The 27,394-nt window shown below is 41.5% G+C and overlaps 1 protein-coding gene across 1 annotated transcript; it reads left to right on the top strand.

The window, feature by feature from the left end:
• Positions 1-4: 4 nt before the first annotated feature.
• Positions 5-13,532, top strand: NUS1 (NUS1 dehydrodolichyl diphosphate synthase subunit; the record flags this gene model as incomplete). Its single annotated transcript, XM_010707462.3, has 5 exons — positions 5-218; positions 6,815-6,937; positions 8,358-8,510; positions 12,529-12,628; positions 13,301-13,532. Coding segments are annotated over 5 exons (681 nt in total), but the record flags the coding sequence as incomplete, so codon positions are not given.
• Positions 13,533-27,394: the final 13,862 nt, after the last annotated feature.

Here is a 27,394-nt window from a genome sequence, read left to right as displayed (position 1 = left end):
CGCCTTCCCCGGCGCGGCCCGAGGGGGCCGGCGGCCCGGTAGGAGGCGGCCCGGGGTTCGAGCGAGGGGCCGCGCGGACGGGCGGGCCCTGCAGAAGCTGCCGCTGCACGTGGGTCTGGTGGTGACCGAGGAGGAGCCGAGCTACGCGGACATGGCCAGCTTGGTGGTGTGGTGCATGGCGGTGGGCATCTCCTACGTCAGCGTCTACGACCACAACGGTGAGCGGCGGGAGTGCATCCGTTATGGGGGGGAGAGTGGCAGGTTGGATGGGCCCTGGGCAGCTGACTGGGGAGGGCAGCCGTGCCCACGGCAGGGATTGGGGTTGGATGGGCTCTGACGTCCCTTCCCTACGAACCTTTCTGTATTATTCAGTGCTTTCCTGTTGAGGAGGCAAAGCCAACTGTGTGATAATCTCAGCTGATGGATAATCTCTGAGACTGCGGAGGCCAGCAGCTGGGGAGGGCTAATGACATCCAAGGTGTGCTGCGTGCTGTGCTGCTGTCCTTTCTAAGGACGAAGCTTCCTGCTGCTGATCTAGCAGTGCTTTTAATGCCTCTCAGAGATACTAGGGAAGACTAATGTTCAGCTGCTGTTTTGAACCTCTTCTGAGGGCTGTCAAGAGATGTTATGCAGACTGGATTAGCTTTGTAGATCTATGAGTGATTAGGGGTGCTGTCTGCACTACGTGTCTTCTTAGTAGTCTTTCAGGAAAATCTCAGTAGTGCCTTCTGCCGAAGTGGGTAGCATCTGATGTGGTCAAAGATATGAAACTTAGAGCTGTGGTGGCCTCACACTTATCATGGATACGTGTGGTTTTTAAAACTACTGCCATTGATGTTGTTGTTGCATCTCTGGTGCCTCATAGATAATGCAAGACCCTGACTTTTGCTAAATCTTGTAAGGTCTCTCTAAGAAACTGAGCTTAACACCAGTCCCTTACCAGTTTAAATTGACCTATGTATAGCTGTTGCAGAACTTTATTATGCTATGTTTCAGTGGGAGAACACTTCCTCCTTTGAAGGTCAAAGAGTCTTCTAAATATTTGCACAACACTTGTAGGATACAGTACCTACAGGAAAGCCATTAGTGTGTTGATGGTTTTGCTCTCAGCTTCAAAAGAATGCAACCAGATGAAATGCTACAGAGCAAGCATTGGTACTACACAAAAGTTTCCCTAGTGGCCTGAAGAGGAGAACTTGATTGTATAGTCCTTTTATTTTCTGTCAATCCTCAAGTAAATTACCTGCGATTGTTACCAATTTTGTGTACGTGTGTTTAATTTCTTTTAGATCTCTGCATTGTACTGCAAAAATATTTACCCGAACTGAGGAACAGATCTATCTGAAAGCTATAATTCTTGTTGCCATGGATTTTCATATTTGAATGGTTGCAGGGTGAGCAACACTGAGGAGGGGTAGGCAATCATAGATACTGTCACTGAGGTCCTGTCTGTAAGGGTGAAACCAGCATTCAGTTTGTCTGTTTCCATTAATAGCAGAGTTACTTCTGCTTCTCCAGAACATGTGCTGAGATCCAGTCAGACCTGGGACTGACTGGTACAACACTGTGCATGTGATAAACAGAAATGATGAGGCTGTCCTCTGAAGAGTGGTGTAGATGAAGTAACCCTGCAGAATGACTGTCAGCTGCTCAGAAAAACTATTTTGAGTGGAGATCAGCATGAGTATAACTAATATATGGAAACAGTCAAAGTTGTGTGCTAATAAGCTTTATTAATACCCTTAAACTTGAAAATAGAGTAATAATATCATGACTTTAAGATGAAGAAATGTTTTATCTATAGTTAATTTTATTAGTCCTTAGATATCAGAATATACCAGTTCAATTATCAGCTTGAATTCTGATTTATTGGCACGTAACTGATGAGGGCAAGCCTTAATCCACAGCAACTAAGTGGTCTAAATCATTAGTTATTGCCAGACTTCATACTTCATGAGACAAGCCTGCTGTTATATATCCATATTCTTTACAGATATTCAGTGCATTTTCTGGGATACCAGCCATGTCTGCTTTCTGCACAGAGCCTTTTAAATTGGTGTCAGTGAGTTTTGAGGGACTAGTCATTCAAATGTCTTGAGTACACATTGCTGTTAGTAGCAGATACATTGCCTCTCTCTTGGCGTTGAGCTCCTTACAGTGTCTGGATTGAGCATAGAACACTTCCAAATAGGCCTATAGCTACGTAGGACATTATAGTACCCTGCAATCTTGTTGCTAAGTGCAGTTCTGAACCATAGTTGTGTCTGGAACCATCAGCAGTAGCATTAATAAGTGAAGGTGAAAAAAGACAGGTACAACTTGCTGTTATCAGTAACAGAGGGTGAACTTTAATTATGCTTTGCATCTTATTATCTTAGGTGAGGGTTAGTTCTGGTATGCTGATCTGCTTCAATGAGATCCTGTGCTCATACAGTTGTACTTACTATTGACTTAGCAAAAATGTGTGCCTGAGTTATCAAATTTAGATAAATAAAGTTCTATTTAAGTATAGGTTTTGCTCAAGGATTTGTTTTTGTAGACTTATGTCTTTCCAGTTGTATTTCTTGGTAGCAGCCAAGCCATGCTAGTAGAGATGTTATCTCAGAGGAATTAACTCAGCCTTCTCACACTTGAAGACTACAACTGCCTGTCACCACTGTTAAATGCTTTAAAGTTCTTTTGTTATTTTGCTAGTTATAGGACACTGAGTGTTACTTCAGTTCATAGTGAAGCTTTTCTGAAGTAGTGTGGGACAAAGATAGAGCAATTTCAGAAGGCTTGCAGTCTCTTGGCATCTGAATACTTTGGGTTCCTGAAGAGATGTTTCTGGTTGGAGTGTTGTTAAAAGCCTCTAGTACTGCTGTGTTGGACTGAGTTTCTCTATCCTAGGTTTAGCTTTCTGGGGAGCTCTTTTACTTCTGACCAAGTTTTCTTTAAGAAATTCTTTGAAATAATAAGGTACAGTAATAATAAAAAGAAATCATTTAATAAGCTGCAGACTAGGCCTTTAGGCTCTTCTGGATTTTTTGGTAGTTTAGTTGGTCTGATTAATTTACAAAACTGAGTGTTCAGTGTATTTTCATGAAGAGGGAGTTAAGTATGTTGTGGCATTGTGTCACATTGAATCTGCTGTGGGTTTTCTTATTCTGTGGAACTTGGCATTCGTCAACTGTTGTGGTGTTCATTAGGTGGAGTCTCTAGACTGCGTGTTTAATGTGGTCTAAAGCCAGTCTATACATGATAACCTTATAGGTAGTATGGAAGTAGTAATGCTTCTTCTTTTGACTACTAGTGATTCTTCCAGGGACGTTCTGTACTAGAACAGGAACTGTGGGAGGAGTGGTCACTGAGTTCTGATTCTGAATTCTTCTTGTTTTGCTGGCTGTAACTTCAGTGGCTCTAACTAGAATGAAACTTAAGTGACTTCAACTGTTTACAACCTTGGTTTATATATTTTTCAGAACTTCTGGAATAGATGTCGTTTTCTTGTGCGCAGTATCCTGTAAGGTGCAATGTAATAACATAAACTTTTCTTTCTTACATTCAACTTTAACATGTTCTGTTTTGGGCCCGTTGCTACAAGACAGACATGGAGGCCCTGGAGCTTGTCCAGAGAAGGGCAGTGAAGCTGTGAGGGATCTGGAGCATAAGTCTGAGGAGTGTCTGAGGGAACTGGAATTGTTTCCTGTGGAGAAGAGGAGGCTCAGGGATGAACTTATTGCTCTCTACAACTACTTGAAAGGATGTTGTGGTGAGTTGCGAATTGGCTGCTTTACCTGTATAACTAGTGATACAGTTATATAACCAGAGAGGGAATGGCCTCAAGTTGTGAGATTCAAGTTGGACATCAGGAAAAACTTGTTCTCTCAGACAGTGGTTGGGTGCTCAAACAAGCTGCCTAGGGAGGCTGTGGAGTCACTGTGTCTGGAGGTGTTCAAGAGACATCTAGATGTTGTACTAAAGGAAACGATTCAGTGCAGAAATATTAGTGGTAGGTGAACAGTAGGACTGGATGATCTTGGAGGACTTCTCCAACCTCAGTGACTCTGATTTTAAACTGCAACTGATGTGATCCAACACAAGGATGCAGGTTTTCATGTGTTAAAAGAGTTTATTGAATGTATGTTTTATGAACTGAGTTATGAGTTGATATTTCTCAAGATGATGATAGTTGCAACAAGCCTGTTCTAAGTAACCTGACACTAAAAGAGTTGAGAAAGCAAATGACTGGAATGCTATGGAAATGTGTTCTTTCATAGGCTTAGGTTTGGTAAGGTTTTCTCTTGTAAGGAACAGACAGTTTTTCTCCTGTGATTGCTTTCTTCTGTCTTGCTTTAAATAGCAGGGCAAATGAGAATGTTGAACAGTAAGATGCTACCAATCCATGGGCAGGTGTTGGTTTTGGCAGTCTGGCCTGAGAGATGAGTGGCTGACACCACCTGGTGTTCTATATGACAGTGGTTTCTATGATTCAACTTGTCTGCAGGTGTATGAGAAATATGATAAATCAGTTCAGACTTCTGCTTACACACTGCATTGTCAGCCTCTAACCTTTAAATGCTGCAACACCACAATTGACTGCAAATGGGCACAGCTTGTAACTATTCCAAAGCAGAGCAAAAGGTGTGAAATAGAAAAGAATCATGTAATGAAGGACTAATGCAGAAAGCTGTCTGCTCTGGTTTGCCTCAGTTGTAGTGTGGCTAGGAACTAATGATCAGTGGTGTACTTGTAGCTTGTTGTGAAAAGGAGAGAGATACCTAGAAATAGGTAATACATTCTCTGGTGTATTTTTTTTTAATGAACAAAGGTTTTATACTCCATGGCTTTTAGAATGGTGATGCTTAAGAGTGTACAATCCTTCAAATACACATTTCTGAGTTTGCTTTCAGAAACAGTAATAGTAGAATACAAATGTGAAATTTTCACTGCATCAGAAACAAGAATGCCGCGTTTTTCCTTGTTTAACAGCAAACAGCATCTTCAGAACTAGCCTGAACATATTTTCAAATAAACTTTCTAAAACCATACCTTGTAGACGATTTGATATTTGAGATCTTTTAAGGGAAGAGTGGCACATGTCTGAGCCACAGCCATATAAAATGATTTCTTCAAATGAGTGTTTGGTCCATGTGTCTTTCTGCTATACAATGCAGTGATAAGGACAAGTCTCTTGTGCATTAAGTGAGAAACAGTGCTCAGAGGCAGGTTCTTAAATACCTCACTTAAAAAGGCATTCAGCTACCCTCTGATAAACTTCAGGATCATCTCCGCAGGAGAAGTGCAGGTGCATTAAGGATAATGGATCAGTTGGAATTCTGATTTGGAGGTCTTTCTCAAAGTTGTGCTAGAAATGCACGATACAACCACAACAGCTTAGTTTGTTACACCGCTGTTCCCAGAGTGAAACAAGATCCAGTCTTGAACAGCTGAATAAGGCAGGTGAGCTAAATGAGAGTAGAAGCAAAATGCTCGTGGTTCAAGTTTTCTAATGCTTCTGTCTATCAGGCTTTCTGCCTTACTGGTATTTGTTCACCTGTCAGTATGAGATCAGTTATAAGTATCATTAATGTGTATAGAGAAAGTTATTTTTTGCAGGAGATGTTTAGGATGAGAAGAAAAACAAATGGATTTATCACCCGTGAAGACATCTAATAAGTCTATATAAAGCACTAACTACTAGTATAGTAAATGCATTGCATATTTTCATGTAGGGGTGGGGAAAAAACACTAATGTATTATGATCCTAACCTAATATATCTATGCTTATTCAGACTACTGCTGATGTGGAAACTGATGTTAATATCAGTTTCTAAACCTAGAATCAGGCTGAGGTGATAAATTGGAAGCATGACTGGAAGTTGTATGGGAGTTCAGTATTTCTTGAGTGGTACATTGATTGTGTGGACAGTTTTTAGATTGGTCTGCGGAAGTCCTTGCCATAGAATCTCAGAATGAAATTAAGCCCTTGGTAACGACTCCTGGATCCAAATGATAAAAGCTTTATCAGTTTCTATGTAAATATGCACATCTGTACTCTCATTGTAAAGTAAATATTTAGGCTTTAATGCTTAATTCTACTGTAATTTTTAATTAGAAATAGTGTAGTGTAACTGAAAAGCTAGAATTTTAGAACAGCAATCCAAGTATGTTTGCTTAATCAAGTTTTTGTAGACTCCTGTACTCAAAATGCATCTATGATAAGCATGCAAGTGGGAACTGTATCACTTTATTGCATGATATAGGTTGTGAAATACTCTTATTAGGAAATCTTTGACATTGGCAATTGCATGAGTAAACAGTTGACCTGATGCACTGATTTAGTAGTCTTCTGGCTCAGTTCATGGTGAATTGCTTTGTTAGATGATAACTTTACTAGTATGTACGTAGTAAGTAGAAAGCAGATGTCAGCAGCAAATCTACAGCAGTGTGGGGCAGAAAGGAAACTAGGTGTTACAGTGACATGATGGTCCTGTGCAGTTAGGATATTGCTGACTCAAACTGTTGCTCAGCATGCTAAAGACAGCAAAGTGATTCTTAAGCCATCTCTTATGCAACTGTGAATTGCTACTTAAACCAGGCTGTGTGAAAGAGGAACAGAAGCACGTGAGAGTTGTCTCCCTGTATATGCTTTTGCAAGGTCACTGGAGTTAGTCATGTGCAGTAGCATTTGCTTTCGATTCTTATCATACTTGTGCATTCCAGTTTGAAGCCAGTACTGACCATTTGATTTTCTTCCCCCCAACGCAGTGTCAGATTTATTTTTATAGCGCTCTGTAGTATATGGCTGACATGTAACTTTTTTTTTTTCAAGGTATTTTCAAGAGGAATAATTCAAGACTGATGGATGAAATTTTAAAACAGGAGCAAGAACTCTTAGGATTAGACTGCTCCAAATATACAGTGGAATTTGCAAATCAAGACAAAGCTGATCAAGGTAAGGTAAATTGAGAGTGGACAGACTAGTATGACTTTAGCTGTATATGGATCATAATTCTGCTTTTACTTAAACACTTAAACTTTGTATGTAGTATGACCTTTTCCCTCATTAACACCTGATTATCAGAACACATACAACATTCTTGGGTTAGTGTTAAGCTTTCAATATGATTGTTTTCATAACACATAGTGAGGTCTTTTGCTCTTCCCTGTGCCTAGGCATCATTACTGGGTAGTCCAGTCTTCCTGTTAGCAAAACTCTTGTGCCAGTGACCCCTTTAATGCATCAGTGTAGCTCAGCTTTCCACTGCTTGAGTGAAATTAATTGTTTTGCTGAGAGACTTGAAAAGGGAAGGGAACTAATATTATGTTGGCAGTGCATTCAATTTTTCTGCAAACTTATGCTTTACCTCAGAGTTGGAAGGATGTGAAAGACCACAACTGTTGGTTATCATGTTAATGTGTAACAAGGAATGCAAAGGGCATACAGAATACTAATCTGTCAGTACTGGTATGTCAGTTTAAAGACTATTTCTCTGTATGACAAATGGATCAAATATTCTCAAGAATTTTTTTGGTGGCCTTTGATAGATTGAGTGTGGGTGTACTGATGTGTCTTCAGAAGAACATAAAATACTCAATTTATGTCAGTAATGAATCTAACTGCTTACAACTGTATTTTGATGTTATCTACTTTGTATTTAACCCAGTTTCTTCAAGCTGGGTTTAATACACCAGTTATTTGTAGTCTTTAGCTTCCTTGGTAAGTTTACCTCTTAGGTACTTTATCCTGCCTCACAATACCATAGGCATCCATGAGATTATGCCTGTGATTTAAGTGGCTATCTTACAACAATTACAGTTCAATGGATAAATTCTGGTAGTGTTACATAGTTCCTACCTTCTCTGTATTAAGTAATCTTAGATCAGTGTTGCAGCATCACTTTTGGAGTGCTGTGGAAATGTGGTAATCATATTTAGGGAGAGCTGTAGCTTAATCCTATTGTCAAATGAATGTTCAAAGCAGTTAAAGGACCTTCTTGTAAAGGAAAAGAATTAGATCTTTCTATGTTGCTTGCTGCACCCAGATCAGTAATTCAGTACCCAAGTCTTAGTGCTTTTCATGACTGTGTTAGAAACCTATACAAATTTCTCTGGAACAACTTGCATTGAAGATTGACTTTCATTAAGCCATTTCTCACAGGCCTCCTCAAAATAGTTGCTTTAGGCTTGGTTTTTAGCAATAGCAAATCCAGAAGTTTCTTACTAACTACTTTAACAGCTGAGTGATGTATACTTAGGACTAGTTATACAATATGTGAAGTTATAAGTATGTATTTTTTTGTCATATCCTGTGAATATTTAAAGCACATTTAAAACTATTTCTGTTACTTTTAAACTATGTTTTGTACTTTCAGTTTTAAATTGCCAATCTACATTGAAGGTGCTGTCTCCAGAAGATGGAAAAGCAGACATAGTAAAAGCTGCTCAGAACTTTTGTCAGTTGGTTGCACAACAGCAAAGAACATATACAGACCTGGATGTGAATGTGTTAGACAACTTGTTAAGTAGTAAGTATTATACAGTCCCTTGGGAGGAGGGAAACATTACACAATTGATAACTAATTTCACTTCTTATATACTTACAACATGTATGTATCTTTGTATGTAGTCTGTCAGAATAAGTTATGCTGAGTGCCATCAAACATGCTCAAAACTCTTGCTGTTTTGCTGCTTAGATCGCTTTAAAGAAAAAGCTCCAAAGGAAACCCTAAGCTAAGTTGGAGAGTCTCATTTTCACAGAATTCACAAGCTTTGTGTGATGTTCTGGAAAAAAGTACTTCTGGGATAAGCTGAAACTAGACTTACAAGTAAGGTTAACTTCTTGCAAGCTAGCATGCTGCGAGCCTAGGTATGAGTGGTGAGTCTTTACAGATTTAGTTACAGGAATTAAAACTCCCTAACTGTTGGCCTTGAGTTGAATGCAAATAAAAGGGTACTTGCTTATCCTTTGCTGCTGTGTAACCCATGCCAGTTATCTCCATTACTAATTCATGCAGATTACTGACTCTGCACTGAGGTTGCGTGGTGACTTGCAATAGGTGTGAAAAGGGCAGGGCTGCCTCCGTTGCCTGTGAGGGAGGAACAGCATTGTGCTAAAGAGCTGGAGTACTTGTTCAACTTCTCTAGATGATCAGTGCATGTGAAGTGCAACTGGGTTCAGGTTTCAGTTAGCATAGTTCAACTTGGATGCGGGCAAGCTGTGTGCCTGGTACACTGTTACAGTGTGTGGCTTTCATTACTGGAGTCTAGAGAGACTTTCCTCTTCCCTCCCTCATCCCCCAAACAAGTGATCAGCTGAGTTGCAGAATGGATCCACTGCAGTGCAATGGGAGTTGAGACCCTTTAGTCTTAATCCCAACTAAATTTTCACTTTTGAAGCGTATGGCATCTTATCTTACAGTAGTGGAGTTATTAAATGGGTGTTTAGTATGACCCCTGAGGAAGTAACTTAGATGTCTAGCCTGTTGTGCCCGAAGGAAATTTAAGAAAGTGGATAATTGCTTCTGTAGATCAGTCTCATCTTGAAGAACTGGTGCCAATGATACCCACATACATATTCTGGCCATTAATGCTGAAGTAGAGTTTATCAAACACTCGTTCCTGATGTACTATCCTTGCATGTGTCCGTTGTTCAAGTAATACGTGATAGCTGAGCACAGAAAAACCTAGAATTTTTTAGTCTGTTAAAACTTTCAAAATACATTAATTGTGTGGCTTGTAACTAAAGATAATACCTATAATGAGTCCTGCTTACTAATCTGCTTGTTTTTAATGTCTAAGACAGTTGGAAGAATTAGTCTTGCGTGACTGACTGAGTTCACAAAACTACTCATTTTAGTTGTCATGTTTAGTTTCAGTGTATGCTCAGTTGCAAGGTATTGAACATAAACGCCTGAGTTGCTGATTTTTAAATCCAGAAGAAATTCTGGAGAACAGTACTTAGATAGCAATTATCCTAGGGCTTTTATTCAGGAGAATTCTGTAGGATTCTGATTTTTCACATGTTGATTTAAGTACATGATATTTTTTTTAACTTCCTCATGTAGAATGTGCTTATTGAAGTCTGGTTCTAAAGTGATGGGGTTCTGACTTATATGGTTTTTTAGGTTCTTCATTCTTGCTCAAATTCTTACAGCCTAAGTTTTCTTCAGTGTAGCTGTAGCTTGTTTTCAGCAAGCTTTCTTTCAGAAAAGTAGGTGCCAGCTGTGATATAGTCATAGAATCATAGAATCACTCAGGTTGGAAAAGACCTTAAAGACCAAGTCCAACCATGAGCTAACCATACTACCTGAACTCTAACAACCCTCTGCTAAATCATGTCCTGAGCACTATATCCAATAATACCTCTACTTGCTGTCTCCATTTCCAGTAATGAATATGGTGATAATACTGTTCAAGTTGGACTAGTTAATCTATGTGGAGAAGTGGTGATATCAGCTCTACAAATTCATGTTTCCCTCATAAAACTCCTGACTTAAGACAGATGTTGTGAGATTTCTTTTCCTTGAGTGTCTGAGCCTTCTTGCCTCCTCAGGGATTCTGCTCCCAAGTCCTTCTGTCTTTTGTGTGCTGAACTTGAAGAGTGCTTTCCTTCTGCTCTGAGGGAGTTTCCACATGCAAAGTATCTGTAGTGTTGATGCATTTAGGTAGAGAAATGGATGCAGGGTAGAAAGCACGGTACTGCATTTAAATAGGCTGTTCTGACAGTAATACTACACACTGTTCATTTTCCTTCTTCAGATAGGAGCCAGAAGGAAATATTAGAATTAACTGGGCTCTCTGAAGGTCTTTTCCTGTTTGAAAAAGTCATTGCAGTGTTGGAAGATCCTGCTGCTGAACTGACCAGCTGAGGAGTACTCAGCTTCTGAATCAGCTGATGAGTAAAGCTGTCCACTTCCACCAGAATCCCCACTTCTAAGTATTTGCTGCTTCCTTGCAAGGCTGTTTCATACTAACATATTAGCTTACCAATAAGTAAGAAGCTTCAGCTTTATACTTTTCTGTTCCCTTTGAGATAAGCTCTAAACTGTGGCTTTAGTGGAAATGTTTAGGGAATGCTTGAGGAAAATAGCTTATTTGTCTCTGATAAAGTTTACTGTTGTGATGATTCAGTGAGGAGGGGAGATATGAACTTTTTTGAAATCTTCAGCTTCCATTCTAGAACAGAGATAGAGGGGAAGAAATAGTATGAGACCTTAGTTTTGTTTTGTTCTTCCTGATGTTCTCTGAGTTTAAGCTAATATATGTTTTAGTTTAAAAAAAAAATATATCTATATCTGAAGTTAGGAGCAGTAGGCAGCATTAAATTTTGTCATCTGCTAAAGGTAAGAATTACACAGTGCAAGCACTCTTGCAGTTAAGTTGTGGAATTAGGATAGTAGGAAGGGCAACAGGAAATATCATGGAGTAATCATTGCTCATAGCAGCATTACAGCAAAGTAGGATTATGACTGCCGAAATGCTTTTTGAGGTGAACTGGACGTGTGCATGAAGAACAGTTTGCCTTTTTGGTGTCCTTTTGGTAATAGTACTGTTTTCCACTTGTTGCTTTAATAAATTTGCTGAAATTAGCAGAGAAAGCTGGACTAAGACTGTTCATTCTAAGCATGTTGCCCATCTGTCAGTTCTAGTCTGTAGTATTTCAGGTATGACAAATTGTACAGAAGTGTACAGAAGGGGCCACTGTCTTCCTTGAAAGGTCAGTAGGGAGCTCTCATGGTGAACAAGACAGCAAGCTACTGAAGATTTAATTAGCTTTTCTTAAAATGGGGAGAATTACAAGTGCATAAACTGTAGTACTTGGTCTTCAGCTTTTTGGGAAGTGATATTTACTATCTTGAACAGCTGTTTATATGCCCAGTTTGAGAGACTGGGTATAGATAACGAAATCATCAGAGTGCAGATTATACTAGTTGAACAATAGTGGCTGAGGTTTTACAATATGATTAAGAGTGTAGGTACCTAGTGAGCTGCGTCATGTGGTCGTGCCCTGGGTGGATCATGTCTGCTTACTAACAAGAGGAATACAGCAGTTTTTGTGGGTTTTCTTTTTTGCTCATTCTAACTAGGAAGATGTCACCTGCAACAGTTTGTCTGAAACTTTGTAGTAAAAATTTTTACATGTCTGTGTAGCTCTATTCTGAGCAATCAGGCAATTAATCTGGCAATACTTTTTAAAAAGATTGTTTTTTTTTTAATGAAATGTCCTTAAGGTTTTTTACTTTTTTTTTTACTCTTTTACTGCACTTGACAGTAAATCCCCATAGTTAAGACTACAGTAAGTATGTGCTGGGATGTAATATGTTCTGCTCTGTTAAAATCAAGTTTGCCAAGACAAAGCTAGAACAAGTCAGCTTTTAACAGCACTGTTATGGTTTGCTGTTACTTAAAACAATCTAACTGTTCCCATCAGTGCCTTACCAAGTATTTGAAAACTAAAAACATTCAATTACAAAGCAGATGCCTTGAGACTTAAACAAATCTTATGGGGAGCTTGACAAAACCTAATTTAATTTGTTCTTACAGGTACAAGTGGATTTCCAGATCCTGATTTAGTCTTGAAGTTTGGTCCTGTGGACAGCACATTAGGGTTCCTTCCCTGGCACATCAGACTAACAGAGATCATGTGAGTTGTCTATAATTCCTGTGGAAACAGATTGTAATAATATCTAGCTGAAGAAGTCTCTGTGACCTACCTAACAGAAATAGCTGTAAGAGGAAACATGTTTAGACAAAAATATCCAGAACTTGATGGCAGGGTTTGAATTATTAAATGAGAATCTGTCAAATACTTCCTGCATTGTTGCTACTTCGGTCATGATGAGGCAACAGCAAACTTCACTTCTGTTACCTTTTATTCTCTGTGATCTAATCCAAGTTCAGTTGATGTTCCTTAAATGAGTTCTAGTACCTTACAGCTTTCTGTGTCCTTTATGTTGTTACATTATTCTATCAGGGAAACTAGATGATGCCTCTAGATTGCTATTCATCTGACTGTAGTTGCTGTATTTCTTTAGTCTGAGAGCATTTACAAGGGCACTGAAAAACATGTCTGGACAGAACTGTTTCTCCAACTTTTGCACAATGTGAAAGTGCCTTCTGTAATGGGCACATTTCAATTGAAAGGGTGGCAGAATACTGACAGCAACTTAATTACTCTGGAGTTGCATGAGGGCTGCAGTATTGAGAAACTCCACCATGTTGCAAAGACAATAGCTTGCTTTCAGTAGACTGGTCGGCCATATGAATCATTGATACTTATAAAAGCTTAGTAACATTTTCTATCTTGCTTTCTCAGTTCTTTGCCTTCCCACCAGAACATCAGCTATGAAGACTTTTTCTCTGCCCTCCATCGCTATGCAGCCTGTGAGCAACGCTGGGGAAAGTGACTTTTGGCTGAGCACACTGAGTTGTGCTTTCCATGGAAAGGAATTTGTCTGTTTACAACCACCTGTGACCCATAAGTCTGGTTCATAGTCCTTTCTTAATTTATCAACAAATTCAATAAAGTGTCTTACCTTTCTAAAGAGTCTGTGTGAATGTGTGAGAATCTGTGGGGAAGGGGAAATCTGCAGATTTGCTTTATCATAAGGCATTTATTGCAAGCAAAGCTCTATAGATCTGAATTGCCCTCACTTTTATGTCCTATGACCAGAAGATCATGCAAGAACTTGTGTCAAATTCACAGGACAATGTAGGTAAGAATATTATCCCCTTGAAGGTTCATATCCCTCAGCTTTATTTCTTTCTAGTTCTTCATGGTCAGAATTTCAGAGCCAATCACCTGATTATTTTGTATTTACTATGTAACATTTACATTTTAGAAGTCTGTATTGGTTCTGTTAATAGCTTAATAGACTTCTACTTAGCTGTCAGGGCTAAGTCAGCAGTAGCTCTAGAAGTGTGAGAAGGTTCTGTTAAAGAAGAATGGAAGCTTCTGTGGTAAGTGGATTAGGCAGTGTGAATCACAGAAACACCAAGGTTGGTAAAGAGCTAAAAGATCATCCAGTCCAACCATCAATGGTATGCTTATTAATGCTCATACTATGACTTTAAAAAAAAAAAGAATATAAAAGTGAAAAAGCAAAATACTACTACAGCTTTGTGTGATATTTCTATTATCAGGCCCATTTTCTTTGGAAAATAAGAATAGACATAATTCCACAGAATTCTAGCCTAAGGTGACAGGCTAAGGCTCTGGGATCACCTGTGGGGGGGGGGGGGGAATCTGAAAACCTGCTAGGTCAACTTCAGCAGCTGCTGCCACTTGCTTGTTGTGTGTGTACCCAGCAGAGGAGTGCTTAAGCCTTCTGTTAGGTTTATTTTGAGCTGTGAATTAGAAGCTTGAATGGTGTTTCACAACAAATGAGAGGGTCAAATAAAGCTGCACTAACAAACAAATCTGAGAATATAGAAACACTAGCTAAGGAGTCTTCCTTGTGGAATGTCTTATTCTAGTTACACTCTGCATACTGAAAGTGCTTGGAAGTTAAGTTGTAGCAGCATTTGGATGAAGCAGTATCTTCAGAGCTGTGTGATTTGGACATAAGCATTTCAACCTTCTGGCCAGCATGCTAAGAACTGCTAAATGCTTTGTTCTGGAATTCTGTTTTTTTTTTTTCCCCCCTTTACCTCTCCCCTTTTGGAAATGAGCCTGTATTTATTTTCTTTAGGATATATCTGTCATCAGAAGGAAAAACTTCCCGGAGGAATTGCAAGACTTTTAAATACACTGTTTCACAAAGAAGGAAAGCTAATTGTTGCAAAATGTAGGAGTCTGCATAAGCTTAGCTGTAGGCTTTGGTTTGTTTTTGTCATGGTAAGATTAGATTTCAGTTATAAGAGAAGGCCGTGGTCAATTTTATTTCATGAAAGAAAAACATGTTTAATCAGCTAACGTTCTTAACATAAAGTGACATCCCATTAGAGCTAGAATATAGTTGGCTGCCCTTTACAGTTTGGTTTCTGATGTTTGCCAGTTGTTATATTGCAGAGAAGGTGCAGTGTTTCCTGGGTTTTGCCTTTGCCACAGGAGCCCGTTCTCACCTAGAGTTGGGTTTAACTTTTTTGTTGGTGAATGGGTAGCATGCTGGATGGGAATCCTGAATATTGAAGGTTAACTGCATTATGGATTTGACTTTATCAATACGAAAGGTTGTGTGTAAATTACCTTGTATGATGCTGGTATGTCACTAAAGCAGTTCTGGTGTTGGCAGTAGAGAGAGAAATGAGAAAGTTCAGTTCTCAAAAGCAATTTGTGTGTGTGTTTTCAGCTGTTAAAGAATACTTATTTTATGTGAGCTGCTCTTGGTCCTCTGATTCCTGCATATCTCAACTAACAAACCTTGTTTTCATTGTAGATTGATCTCAAAGTCTAGAACTTGTATATGGAGGGATGTCTAATGAAACTAAAATGATTAGTTCAGCTGCATTTGATTCAGCTTAATCAAATCTCTTCCGATAGCTAGTTTAATTGTAGATGTCTATCCCAAAATTAATGGAGTTGAACTAATCCATGTCGGGATTATTCTTACTGTCCCTGTGTGGGCGATCCTCAGCTGTGCCAAACGCACTGTGTATCCATCACTTGATCTCTGAATGTATGTTGCTGCTGTTAGCACCTCCCCAGCTTGCTCTGTGAGATCTGTGGTATAGCTGTGATGTTCTGTATGGCTGTAGTCTCTGGGTACTTGTACATAGTGTGTAAAACAAATTTTATGATAAGGGAATCATTTTATTGAATTTTATTATTGGAAGTTAAATCTGAATCTGTAAAACAAGAAATCAATAAAAGACTATAATCTTTCTACAGCCTGTGGTGATACATGAATACTTTTATACTGTAACCTTACACATATTGCTGCACTACTGAGAAAGTAGGGAACCTCACATTTCATGCCCTTTTTATACTATTCCTAAATTATTTGTTATATTGAAAGATCTAGAGATTTTTTTGTTGTTGTTAACCACTCTCAACTTCTTAGAAGTTCTTTTGAAAGCTTTACCATTGAGAATGTTTACTATAAAGCTGTTAGATAGCCCTTGGAACCTGCAAAACTCATTCCTGGTTAGTAAAGAGCTTGCTGCTTCTGGCTGCTGCTGAGTCAGTCCTGAGCTGGGCTTCCAGATGTCGCTGGTTTGGATCAGGGTCAAGTTGGGGGTGTGGAAGAAGCATCTGCAGATGTGTTGGAAAGTGTCACTGGGAGTCTTGGTGACCATGAACCAGCTGTGGACCATTGCTACAAAGACAAATGATCTGGGCTGTGCTGAGTGTTACCAGCAGGTCAAGGGAGGTGGTCCTTCACTGACGTCTGATGAGACAGTGCAAATCCAGCAAGGGCTGTACTGTGAAATGGAAAAGAGTTATTTTAGAGAGGATCTTCACAGCAAACCATCTAAAATGGCAGGGGGTCAGTGTCTGATACTTTAGCTGGTGCTTTAACTCAGAGGAAAGCAATAGATGATTAAGCACAACTGGGACTGCTTGGCTCATTCCACATAGCTGAAGGAGCGTGCTGGGTCCTGGGAGTGGTGAGTTTTCAGTAAGCCTGCAAATTAACACTTGGGTCTCAGAATCCCAGCTGTTGACAGGAAAGCAATATTCTTTACTCAGTTGTTTCACAATAGAGGTTTTTCTCTGCTGCCTCTCAAAACATTTTCAGGGTTTTTTTTTTTTTCCACCTTCCTTACCCAATGATATTGGCATGCTGTTCCTTGGAAATTGAAGCTCCTGATGGGAAAACTGTAGCATTACTGAAGGTAACTGTTTCGTACACCCTAGATGATGCAAGTAAAACTACCAGCGGACAGTGAATGCAGAGGAAATCCTGTGACTTTTTTCCACATTTGTTTACTCATGACTTCATAATTGCCAGAATTAAGCTGCTCATTGAAAATCAGTTTGGTTGTGTCTGGTGCGTGGTGTGCTTCAAGAGGACGGGGCTCTCAGCTGGCTTTTAATAGTCAGCACAGCACCAGTGGCTCTCCATCCATAATGCAGTTAATATTCATTATTGAAATTGTAAATTAAGAGTTCACTGTATGTGAAGATTCAACAGAGCCAAGTTCTAGCTCATGCTACGCAAAACTTCCCAACGAGTGCTGCTGTGATGGTTACAGTTTGTCCTATTTTCACCACACCATGAGTGACTAAATAGCTTATAGCTATTTTCTAGGAGCTAAGCTGCTTTGATAAGCTTGAAATTCTAAGCCAAACGAATCAAAGACCACACTTCAAACATCTGCAGAACTTTTCCCCTCAGATCTGACAAATTTAAACAGAGACTTTCAAGCACTTCATCTGCTGTATGTTCTTCTGTATGGCCTCACTGAATTCTATTGAATCAATTTGTGGAGAGCCTTAGGATTGTTCCTTAATTGCATGCAAAACAACTTTTTCAGATGATGAATAATGTTACGTATTATAGAGACGCATGCCTCAGCCTTAACTTTGAAGCACTTCACAAATTAATGTTTAATGGAACTGTTTGCCTTGAGGTTTTTGCTGCACTATCTAACTGGCTGAACATGAACACAAGCTGGGGCTGTTTCATCTCCCTGACAAGCTTTGCTGCTTTAATATGGCATGTGTTTTCTGGCTGTGTCGGTTTTCAGTACTTCTCTTTCTTGTGTTTGTCTCCTTGGTCTGTAAAAAAAAGCTTAGGCCTCCCCTTGCAACAAAAACAACAGAAGCCTCTAATGGATCGATTGTTTAGGAAACATTGTTTACAAGAATGTTTACTTGAGCTAAACTTTTGGCTGGTATGACAGATTTGTAATATAGCTTAAGTGGGCATTAGAGGTTTGGTAGCTGATAAACTGGAAGGAAAGGTTTGTCTTGCTCCTTGGCTGCAGGTATTTATTGTAAGTTTAATGGAAATTTTCTGATTCACTTATCAAAATTAAAAGCTTCCTGTGGGAATTTGGGTTCAGAAATTCTACAAATGTTGCCTCTTGGTTGGCGAGTTGCCTACTAATTTCAAGAACACAAAGGCATCTGAAAAAGTGTCTGCTTACACCAGGACATTTTTGTTAAACTGATTTCATGAGCTGTTCTGCAACTGACAGCTCTTGGGTGTAAAGGAAAGGCTGAGAAGGTTAGTTGTTCAGCCTGGAGAAGGCTCTGGGAAAAACTCATGTGCAGTCTTCTAGTACCTAAAGGGGACTTTTAGGGAAGATGGGGAGTGACTTTTTAACCAGGGTCTGTAGTGACAGGACAAGAGGGCATAGCTTTAAACTGAAAGAGGGGAGAGTTTAGGTTAGATATTAGGTGAAAATTCTTTACTCAGAGGTGGTGGCCCCTGGCACAGGCTGCCCAGAGAAGCTGGCGGTGCTCCATCCCTGGAGGCACTCAAAGGCAGGTTGGATGGGATCCTGGGTGGCCTGAGCTGGGGGTGGCAGCCCTGCCCACAGCAGGGTTTGGGGCTCAATGGGCTTTAAGACCCTGTCCAACCCAAGCCATTCAGTGATTCCATGATTGTTCTTCGTGCTTGGAAATTGGTGGAAAGTCTGAGACAGGGGGTTAGTGAGAGAAAAGGAAAGCAGGAAGGGACTGAACTGTTCTAAGCAGGGGATCTACAGTGATCTACAGATCACTAGCCATTGCTTAGTCTCTCACCTGCTGGTGAAGGAAGGCTTTAGAGAAAAGGCCAAGCATTTTGCTATGGGCACTGTCGGTTCAGGAACATCACTTGCTTTTGAATTTGGAGAGGAAGCATCAAGGCTGGACATTCACAGGCTTCACTTGCAGACTTTATGCATAGCTTGCGTATTTTAAAGCAGTTTCATCTAATAGAAATAGTGGTCATCTCCCTTGAGCACTAACCAGTGCACCTGCAAGACCTGCAGCCCATTTTGAGGTGAGTGCTCTGCTCCACAGCTGCCTAGTAAGCCCAGCTCACTGCCCAGCAGCTGCATTGATATCAGCCAGGGCCATGCAAGGCACCAGTGATGGCAGTACTGCACTGGCAGGTCTCTCCCCAGACTGCCTGACATGCTGAGAACATCTCTTGCCTCCTGGTTCTGTTACTGAAGCCCCATATGTTCTGCTTGAGTTCCTACGTGCAAGCACATTCTGGAGACATAAAACAGCATCTGTGATGATGCTCACTACCTTGTAACTTCTCTCTGTGCAGCTGCTTCTGGCCATGTTTTATTTAACTGGCTCTTCTCCAAAGCTCAGATTGGCTTCATTCTCTGATGCTTAGGGCAAAGCTGAGGACACACGTGGGTGGAAGGCTGAGGTGAGGGTTCTTCCCATCTTTGGCTCCCTCTCTCTGTCATCCCATCATCACCACCAGAGAATGCCACATTGCCTGCACGGGCATGAGGCTTCCACCTGGCCATGTGCTTTTTTCTTGCTCTTGTGTGACATTTTGTGTTGATGCTTTTTTCCAAAATAAATGAAGAGGTTGTCTTTCTTTAAGAAGATGCATCTGGTTCTGTTAGTAGCGAATTTTTAAAATGGAGAGGTGGCGGCAATGCTGAAAGAAGAGATCTGGGGGGATTCATTTAAAGGGAAAGAGAAGAAAAAATTAAGTTTCTATTTATGTATCAGCTCTGATTTGAATTTGAAAGCGGGAGTGAAAAGATGGAGCTTCTCCTAGGTTCACCAGCTCAGCTGTACTGCACACGGTGTGTGTGTATGCAAAATGATCTAATTGATGCTGCAGCAGTTGTGCAATATAACCAGTTTGGTGTTGCTGAGCTATTGCTTTCCTCTCTCCCTCAGTATCCTGCTGGTGGATTCTAAACCCTGATATGCCGTGACTGTGCTTATCCAGTTATCTTTTTTTATTTTTTTTTCTCTGCGATATTGTCAAGTGAGTTTGTGTTTCTTACAGGAAAACTGAGACCTGTGGTTTTTACTGCAGTGGGATGGGGTCTTTTGCATTCATGAGGAGCTTACAGAGGTGGACAAAGCTAATGCAATGTGGTTTGCATTGTGTAAACATTTGTGCTGGGGGAGGTGCTTGTGGAGACCTGCAAATATGGAGGACAGCAAAAGAAGCTTGCTCTGAATTTCTGCTATTTTTAGCATATGTTTGAAAGTGCTGCTGTTATAGGGGACTTGAAGGTGGGAACTGCTTTATCCATCAAGATCCTGTAGTCAATAGATTGTCTCTAAAGTTCCACAGCAGCATCAGACCCATGCTTATCTCCTGGGGACATCGCTTGGTTTTCACCCTTCAGGTGCCTGGTGTGAATGGCTGTGCAGCAGCTCTAGAGAGGTGACATCTCCACTAACCCAGACAGACACGGGAGCTCTGCAGGTCCTGTTTGGACAGGGTTTCCAGAATGAAAAAGAGAGCACATCTAGGAAAGCTGCATGGGTAACCATGCAGTTACTGTGTCTTGAAAGCTCCTGCCTTCTTTGTGGAGAGCTGCCCTCCTCAAGTCCATCACTTTTTGCCAATGAAGTGGAGGAATCATTTTGCCTTCACTTACTGACCTGAAAACAGCCAACTACTGAAAGATCACTGCTCTTACAGTAGGAGCCAAAACTCTCATCAGGTAACAGCTCTGTCATGAAGTTAGCAAATGGGAGATGACCTCTTCTCCCTCTCTTCAGACATATTGGTCCCGGTAAGCTCAGGTACCTCACATCGCCATGGCCAGAATTCATTTTCCAACAACAGCCCACAGGTGACCTCTCATGATGTCATTCTGACCTTAAGTTGTTTGCAATCCTATGCATTGTGTCAGCTTATCGTGATCATTATGCCTCTCAGATCAGCAATCTATTAAATGCTGTAGCACACGTTTTGTGCAGGAAATGAAAGATGCAGCGTGATTGTATCATCTGCACTTTCAATTTTCACTTTATAAAAGCTGCTACTGTTAGGTGTTGGTTTTTTTTATTATTAAAAAAATATATTTATATATCTACCTTTGTTCTCCAGATAAAGAATGGGCTGCAGTTCTGTTGATGCAGAATTGCAGTGTTCCTAAACAATGTAACAACATGTTCTCTATTAAGTTAGGCTACTAGTCTAAGAGGATTATGTCTAAGAAACAAGGAGAAAATTATTGCATGAGGATATGGAGATTCTGTTCGTTTATTTAGAAAATTGCTTTGAATATGGGTTTCAGTATCTTAGAGTGCATTGTGTGTTAAGCAAGCACCCCGCCTTCCCAGAAAGCACATTTGTGAATAGACATGCCAAGGCTGCAGGAGTTACTATAAACAGAGGGGGCACCCGCACCTCTCTAAAAAGAGGAAAAATTAGGATGGCTGTAGAGAACAACTTGAGCTGTAAATGTGCTGAGAAAGAAAGGAGCGTTTAAAATTAAAATCTCCAGATTAAATCTGTACTGATTTAATGTACAAGATTCTGGATATTCTGTGTTCAACATAAACCAGGAGACACAAGGGTGTGGACGTGAGGTTTGTGCTGTTTGGCCTTAGGGAAGGCAGCCGCAGCTGCAGAGCGCCCACTGTCTCTCAGGAGGGAGCGGGATCTCTGCAGAGGTGACTGCAAAGGTCACACACTGCCACGCTGACGGCTGCCCAGTGGGAAGCAGGAGGAGGGAAGAATCGTATCGTATCGATTCCAGGTCATGTTTGAGGGTTTTTTATATCTGTTTTAGCACAGCATAGTGCTGGGAGTCCTCCTGGGGCTGCCCTGTGGGAATGCAGCATCGCTTGTGTGAGCTCAATTCAATCATCCCCATCCTTCTGCAGTCAAACTGCTGTGTGAGGGGATGGCGTCCCGTCCCCAGGCTATTAAAGAGAGGAGCTAGCTTCCTCTCCCTTTTATCTTTAAAGCCTCTTTTGTTGTTTGTGGGATGAGAGAAGAAAGTCGCCTGCAAAGGGCTGGAGCAGGTTTCTAACATCAGACACAAGGACGGCAGGAGGACATCCTGTGCTGCAGAATTTGCAAGCATGCAAAAAATGAGAGTTGGTGATATTAAAGAGGACAAAAAGAAAGAGCAGCTTCAAAGTAAACTGCTCGGTGACATAGTTTTTAAGAGCAAACTGTTGTGTTTGAGGATGGGTTTAGCAGGGTGTACAGTTAAGGAATGGGACAGAAACTTAAATAACAGAGAATGAATTCTTCCTGGCCACATGGAATCTGCAGATCTGGTACCCCTATGGCCCTGTAAATAGAGAAATAGAGGGGAGAAAAAAAGGCAAAGTCTTTCTGTGGCTATTTTTATGTCAAACACAATGCTGAGCTGGCATCCCAAAAAACTTTACTTGCAAAAATGAACTGTCAAACCACGCTCATGCCCTCAGCGACCCAGCCTGAAATAAATAAGACTATTAAAAAATGTGCTGAGCATCCTTCTTCAAAAATTCAGGCCTTTAGGTACAGCCAAGGACCACTTTCCAAAACTTAACATAAAGCTTTAGCTGCCCTCAGTACCTTTGTGCCACTCAGCCCTACAGCAGCCTGAGACCCCAGCATCAGGGAGCCTTGGGCAACTCTTCTCAAGAATCTGACAGTGTCCAATGCTGCTGCTCCAGTTGATCCTTCCGTGTCTTTGTTCAGCCACCCATCGGTTTGGTCTTCCTCAGCTGGCATAAGGTCAGTGTAAAATTCAAAAGATGCACTCAGCATCTGGACAAAAATACACATTATTTTTCTAGTGCATTTGGATCTGGTAGGTGGTCACCACAAAACACATCTGCCTTTCTGATTCTCAGGGACTTACTGTGAGCGTATTCCTGCGCTCACAGTTTTGTCTCTGCACCTCTCCGAAATACCCATGAGGTGCAGGCTGCTCTGTACAGATCTGTCACTAGGGCAGGTATGGTAGAGACTGTAGAATCATTAAGGTTGAAAAAGACCAGAAGATCATTGAGTTCTGCTGTCAACCCATCTCCAGCATGCCCATTCACGTCCCTCGGTGCCACATCTACATAGTTCTTAAACACTTCCAGGGTTGGTGACTCCACCACCTCCCTGGGCAGCCCATTCTAGCACGTAACCACTCCTTCTGAGAATAAATTTGTCTTAACGTCCAATGTGAATCTCCCCTGGTGCAAAACATGAGGCCATTCCCTCTAGTCCTATCACCAGTTACGTGAGAGAAACCAACTCCCACCTTGCCACAACCTCCTTTCAGGTAGCTGCAGGGAGCAATAAGGTCTCTCCTGAGATAACCAATATTGTTGAGTTTGGAGAAGGAAAATCACAGAAAAAAAAAAAAAAAACGGAAAAACGTCGATATGTGTTGAATGCAGAGAAAGTTCCTCTAACTTGGGGCTGGATAGGAGCATAGGTGAGAGAGTGTAGTTCCTTGCTGCCAAGATCTTTGCTGTCCCCATCTCCTGCTGCAAGCTCGATCTGAGACATCCTACTGTACTGCCATCCTTAAGTTCTTATTATAGCAGAACCTAGAAATCCCCTTAAGCCTATTAAATGTTTGTCTTGAAAGATGTAGCATATGGTGCTTGTACATTCTGCTTCCAAGATCCAGAAGAGCATCTCCAGCTGCAACATTCAGAAGGCTTTTCAAATGTTTTATTCAATTAGGATGGTTCTATTAAGTGTTTTATTCAATTAGGAAAGAAAATGCACAGACAGTGGAAACAGACAAGTACCAGGGGAAGGGTATGAGGAAGCTGCTAGGCTGAGTAAGAATGGGGTAGGAAAGCCAAGGCCCAGCTTGAACTAAATTTGACAAGGGATGACAAGAAGAACAAGAAAGGCTTCTACAGGTATCTCAACCAGAAAAGGATGACACAAAACTGTGGGAGGTGGTCAACACACCACTGGGAGGAGATGCCATCCAGAGGGACTTTGACAGGCTTGAGTGGTGGGCCCAGGTGAACCTCATGAGGTTCAGCAAATCCAAATGCAAAATCTTACACCTGGATCGAGGCAATTCCCACTACCCATACAAACTGGGATATGACAGAATTGAGAGCAGCCCTGCTGAAAAAAGAAACTGCAAGTACTGTTGAATGGGAAACTGGATGTGAGCCAGTAATGCGCTCTTGCAGCTCAAAAAGCCAACCACATCCTGGGCTGCATCAAAAGAGGCATGACCAGCAGATCAAGGGAGGTGATCCTGTCCCTCTGTTCTGCACTGGTGAGGCCTCACCTGGAGTACTGTATCCCAGTGTGGAGTCCTCAGTACAGGAGAGAAACTGACCTGTTGGAGTGCACCCAAAGGATACTACAAAAATGATCCAAGGGATGGAACACCTCTCCTATAAGGACAAGCTGAGAGAGCTGGGGCTGTTCAGCCTGGAGAAGAGAAGGCTGTGAGGTGACCTGATAGTGCCCTTTAAGTATCTAAAGGGGAGCTATAGGAAAGAAGGGGACAGACTCTTTAGCAGAGTCTATGGTGATAGAACAAGGGAAAATGGTTACAAGCTTAAAGAGGGTAGATTTAAGATAAACATAAGGAAATGTCTTTTACAGTGAGGGTGGTGAGGCACTGGAGCAGGTTGCCCAGAGAATGGTGGATGCCCCATCCCTGAAGACTTTCAAGGCAAGGCTGGTTCAGGCCCTGGTCAACCTGATCTTATCACACATGTCCCTGTTCATTGCAGAGGCGGTGGACTAAATGACCTTTAAAGGTTCCTTCCAACTCTAAGGATTCTATGATTCTATCTTCAGTGATTAAATATTTGGTTAATGCCTTTTTTACTGAGATATTTGTTGTCAGCTTTTACTGTGAGGGGTGAAAACCCATTGGTCGTTTGTAATACTGGGTTTAAGTTTTGTCCCGGGGTGGATGCTAGCTGGATTTAAGCTGGGTTACCTGGAATGGAGAACAGTAAGGAGTAGACACAGAGCAGCTCCTTCACCAACTGCTTTCCAGGCACATACACACTTACTGAGTTTTGATAACATGAGGAATTTTTCATATAGAAAAAAATGTTGCATTCAGCTGTTGTCTGGGCTCCACTGAAATAAAATGTTGGTTTCAGGTCTATTTGAAACTACGTTCAGAAATGGCCAGCGTCCCTTTCCGTTTGAACCTCAAAAACTGAGGCAACATAGTAATGAAGTACTGGAAACTTTGAGCATTGTTTAGGATAGAGCAGCAGAACAAATTAATGACCTTGTACACTAGATGCCCTCTTGGATTGTGTTTCTCACGTTGTGTGATTTTGTCTCTAAGCTCCCTTCCTTGCTTTCCATCTACTTTAAGTAAAAATTTAGTACGAATGTCTCCAAGAAGTACAGCTCTGACAGATGTTCAGGAGATAAATATTTGCACTCAGGGTAATTCACAAAACAGATGTCATTCTGTTGATATAGGATCTTTCTATATTTTGTGTTTTCTGTGCAAACATGCGATTCTGGGAAATAAATTAGTTTTAAAGCAAAAAGTAATTAAAAATTTGTATCTGAAACTGCTGGTATTGCTTCTAAAAGTCACAGAAATAGGATTTCAAGCAAAGCACACTTTTTCAAATGTACTAAGGATACAAAAAGTTGATGGAAAAAAATTATGTTTGAAATGATATATGAAATGGCAAGCCTGTGTGCTACTTCAATTTACTACAAAAACCAGCAAAGCAGAAAGGAGAAAAATTATATTATGGATGACGTATTACAAGGAAAGGGAAAAAGGAGAGGTGAAGTGTTTATTGTCAGTTTTGGGCATTTCTGTGGCAGAGCTAAGATGACTTGGCAGAGTTGTGACAAGCCCTTTGAGTGGCTGCTCTCTGGTAGCTGGAGATAGAGACGTGGCTCCCTCTAAAAAGAAGATGATTGTCATCTTCCCTGGCATGCCAGCCCAACCCAATCATTGTTACGTAGCTGCCTGAGTGTCTGCACCATCCCAGCTCACCTCTCCTCCAGTAGTGCTTTATTACTCCCCTTTTCATCTCCACCCACCTCAACACTACACCCAGAAGCCTGTGATTTATTTGTCTTCTCCAGTCTCCTGTGTGAAACTTGGGGAAGGAAAAAAGGAAATGTCTGTTTTTCACTTGTGAGCCTACTATTTCTTTTTAATTAAAGAGCTTAACCTTTCTGCGGAGCTGAATGTAGGACTGATGATTGCACTGTCTGGTAGGTGTCCTAAGAAAAGGGAAAGAGTACTCTTTCTTCTCAGAAAGAATGGTGAAGCACTGGCACAGGCTGCTCAGGGTGATGTTGAAGTCACCATTCCTGGAGGTGTTCAAGAACTGTGTGGGTGTGGCACTGAGGGACACAGTTAGTGGGCACGGTGGGGATGGGTTGCTGGTTGAACTAGATGATGTTAAGTGGTCTTTTTCAACCTTAATGATTCTGTGATTCTATCCCTTCCTTGTCCAGGCCTTAGCTTATCCTGTGGTCTTTTTAGGACATAGCGCTTTCAAAAGCCTCCTGACAACTTCAAAGTATGATGGTATTTGTAAACTCCTGTTAGCTGTTTTTCTTTTCCTTCCCTTTTTCGAGAGGAAAATCTTGCTCTGGAGACCAGAGACCAGTCTGTGGTACTGGGACAACACATGATGGGCTTGGGGAAATGTCTCAGCCAGCACTGCTCTGCTGCTGTGCTTCTGGCAGGGGTGGAGAGAGGCCTTGGTGAATAGAATCATAGAATCATTAAGATTGGAAAAGATTTCTAAGATGCCAGTCCATCCCCCCTACCTTCCTCGCCCCCCTCCCCCCCCCCCCACTGCCCACTCACCACATTCCTCAGTGCCTCATCTCCTTGTTTCTTGATCACCTCCACGGACAGTGACTCCACCACCTCCCTGGGCAGCCCATTCCAGCATCTGACCACCATTTTGGAGAAGTTTTTCCTAATATCCAACCTGAACCTTCCCTGGAGCAACCTGAGGCCTTTACCTCTCATCCCATCACTGGTCCAGAATGGTCCAGAGGAAGCAAAGCGAAGCTTTCATATCTGATACTGTGGCTTTGAAATCCAAACAAGAAGTGGGAGATCAAGTCCGATGTGAAGTGTTTCAGTCTCTCCTTTAACAAAGAGAAACAGCCTGTCAGTGCTGACCGGGCACGCTTACATCACCCACCTCTCAGTGAATCACCGACAGCACCCAGCAGGTCGGAATTCTCAGATTAACGGGGCCGCTTCACGTCGGGCCCACCAGGAGATGGAGCCCGAGAGCCTTTCGGCAGCTGTACCGGCAGCGCCTGCCCCGGCATCGGAGCGATGCCCGGTGCTGAGCTGCGACACGGCGCTACCTGCAGCCCGATGCTCGGCGTGCCTCGGAGCGACGCAAGCGCTGCCCGCAGAGCGCATCTGGGAACGCTGCAGAAACACGGAATTGTTCTCTTCAGTAACACACAGTGATGAAGCAGATAGAAATGAAGAAGAGTGCTTCTGGTTTTGAGAGGGAGGCAGAAGGTAAAAAACGAGCCGGTACCAACCGCTGGTGCGGGAACTGCATTGCGTTTCATCTCACCGTAGCATTTTATTCGCACACACAAAAGACCCTCCTCCTCATTTTTTCTCAGTGATCACAAAGCAGGGG

The sequence above is a fragment of the Meleagris gallopavo genome, chromosome 2, assembly GCF_000146605.3.
Source record: "Meleagris gallopavo isolate NT-WF06-2002-E0010 breed Aviagen turkey brand Nicholas breeding stock chromosome 2, Turkey_5.1, whole genome shotgun sequence".
Classification (NCBI taxonomy): Eukaryota; Metazoa; Chordata; class Aves; order Galliformes; family Phasianidae; genus Meleagris; species Meleagris gallopavo.
This window is presented reverse-complemented; position numbering and strand designations above follow the sequence as displayed.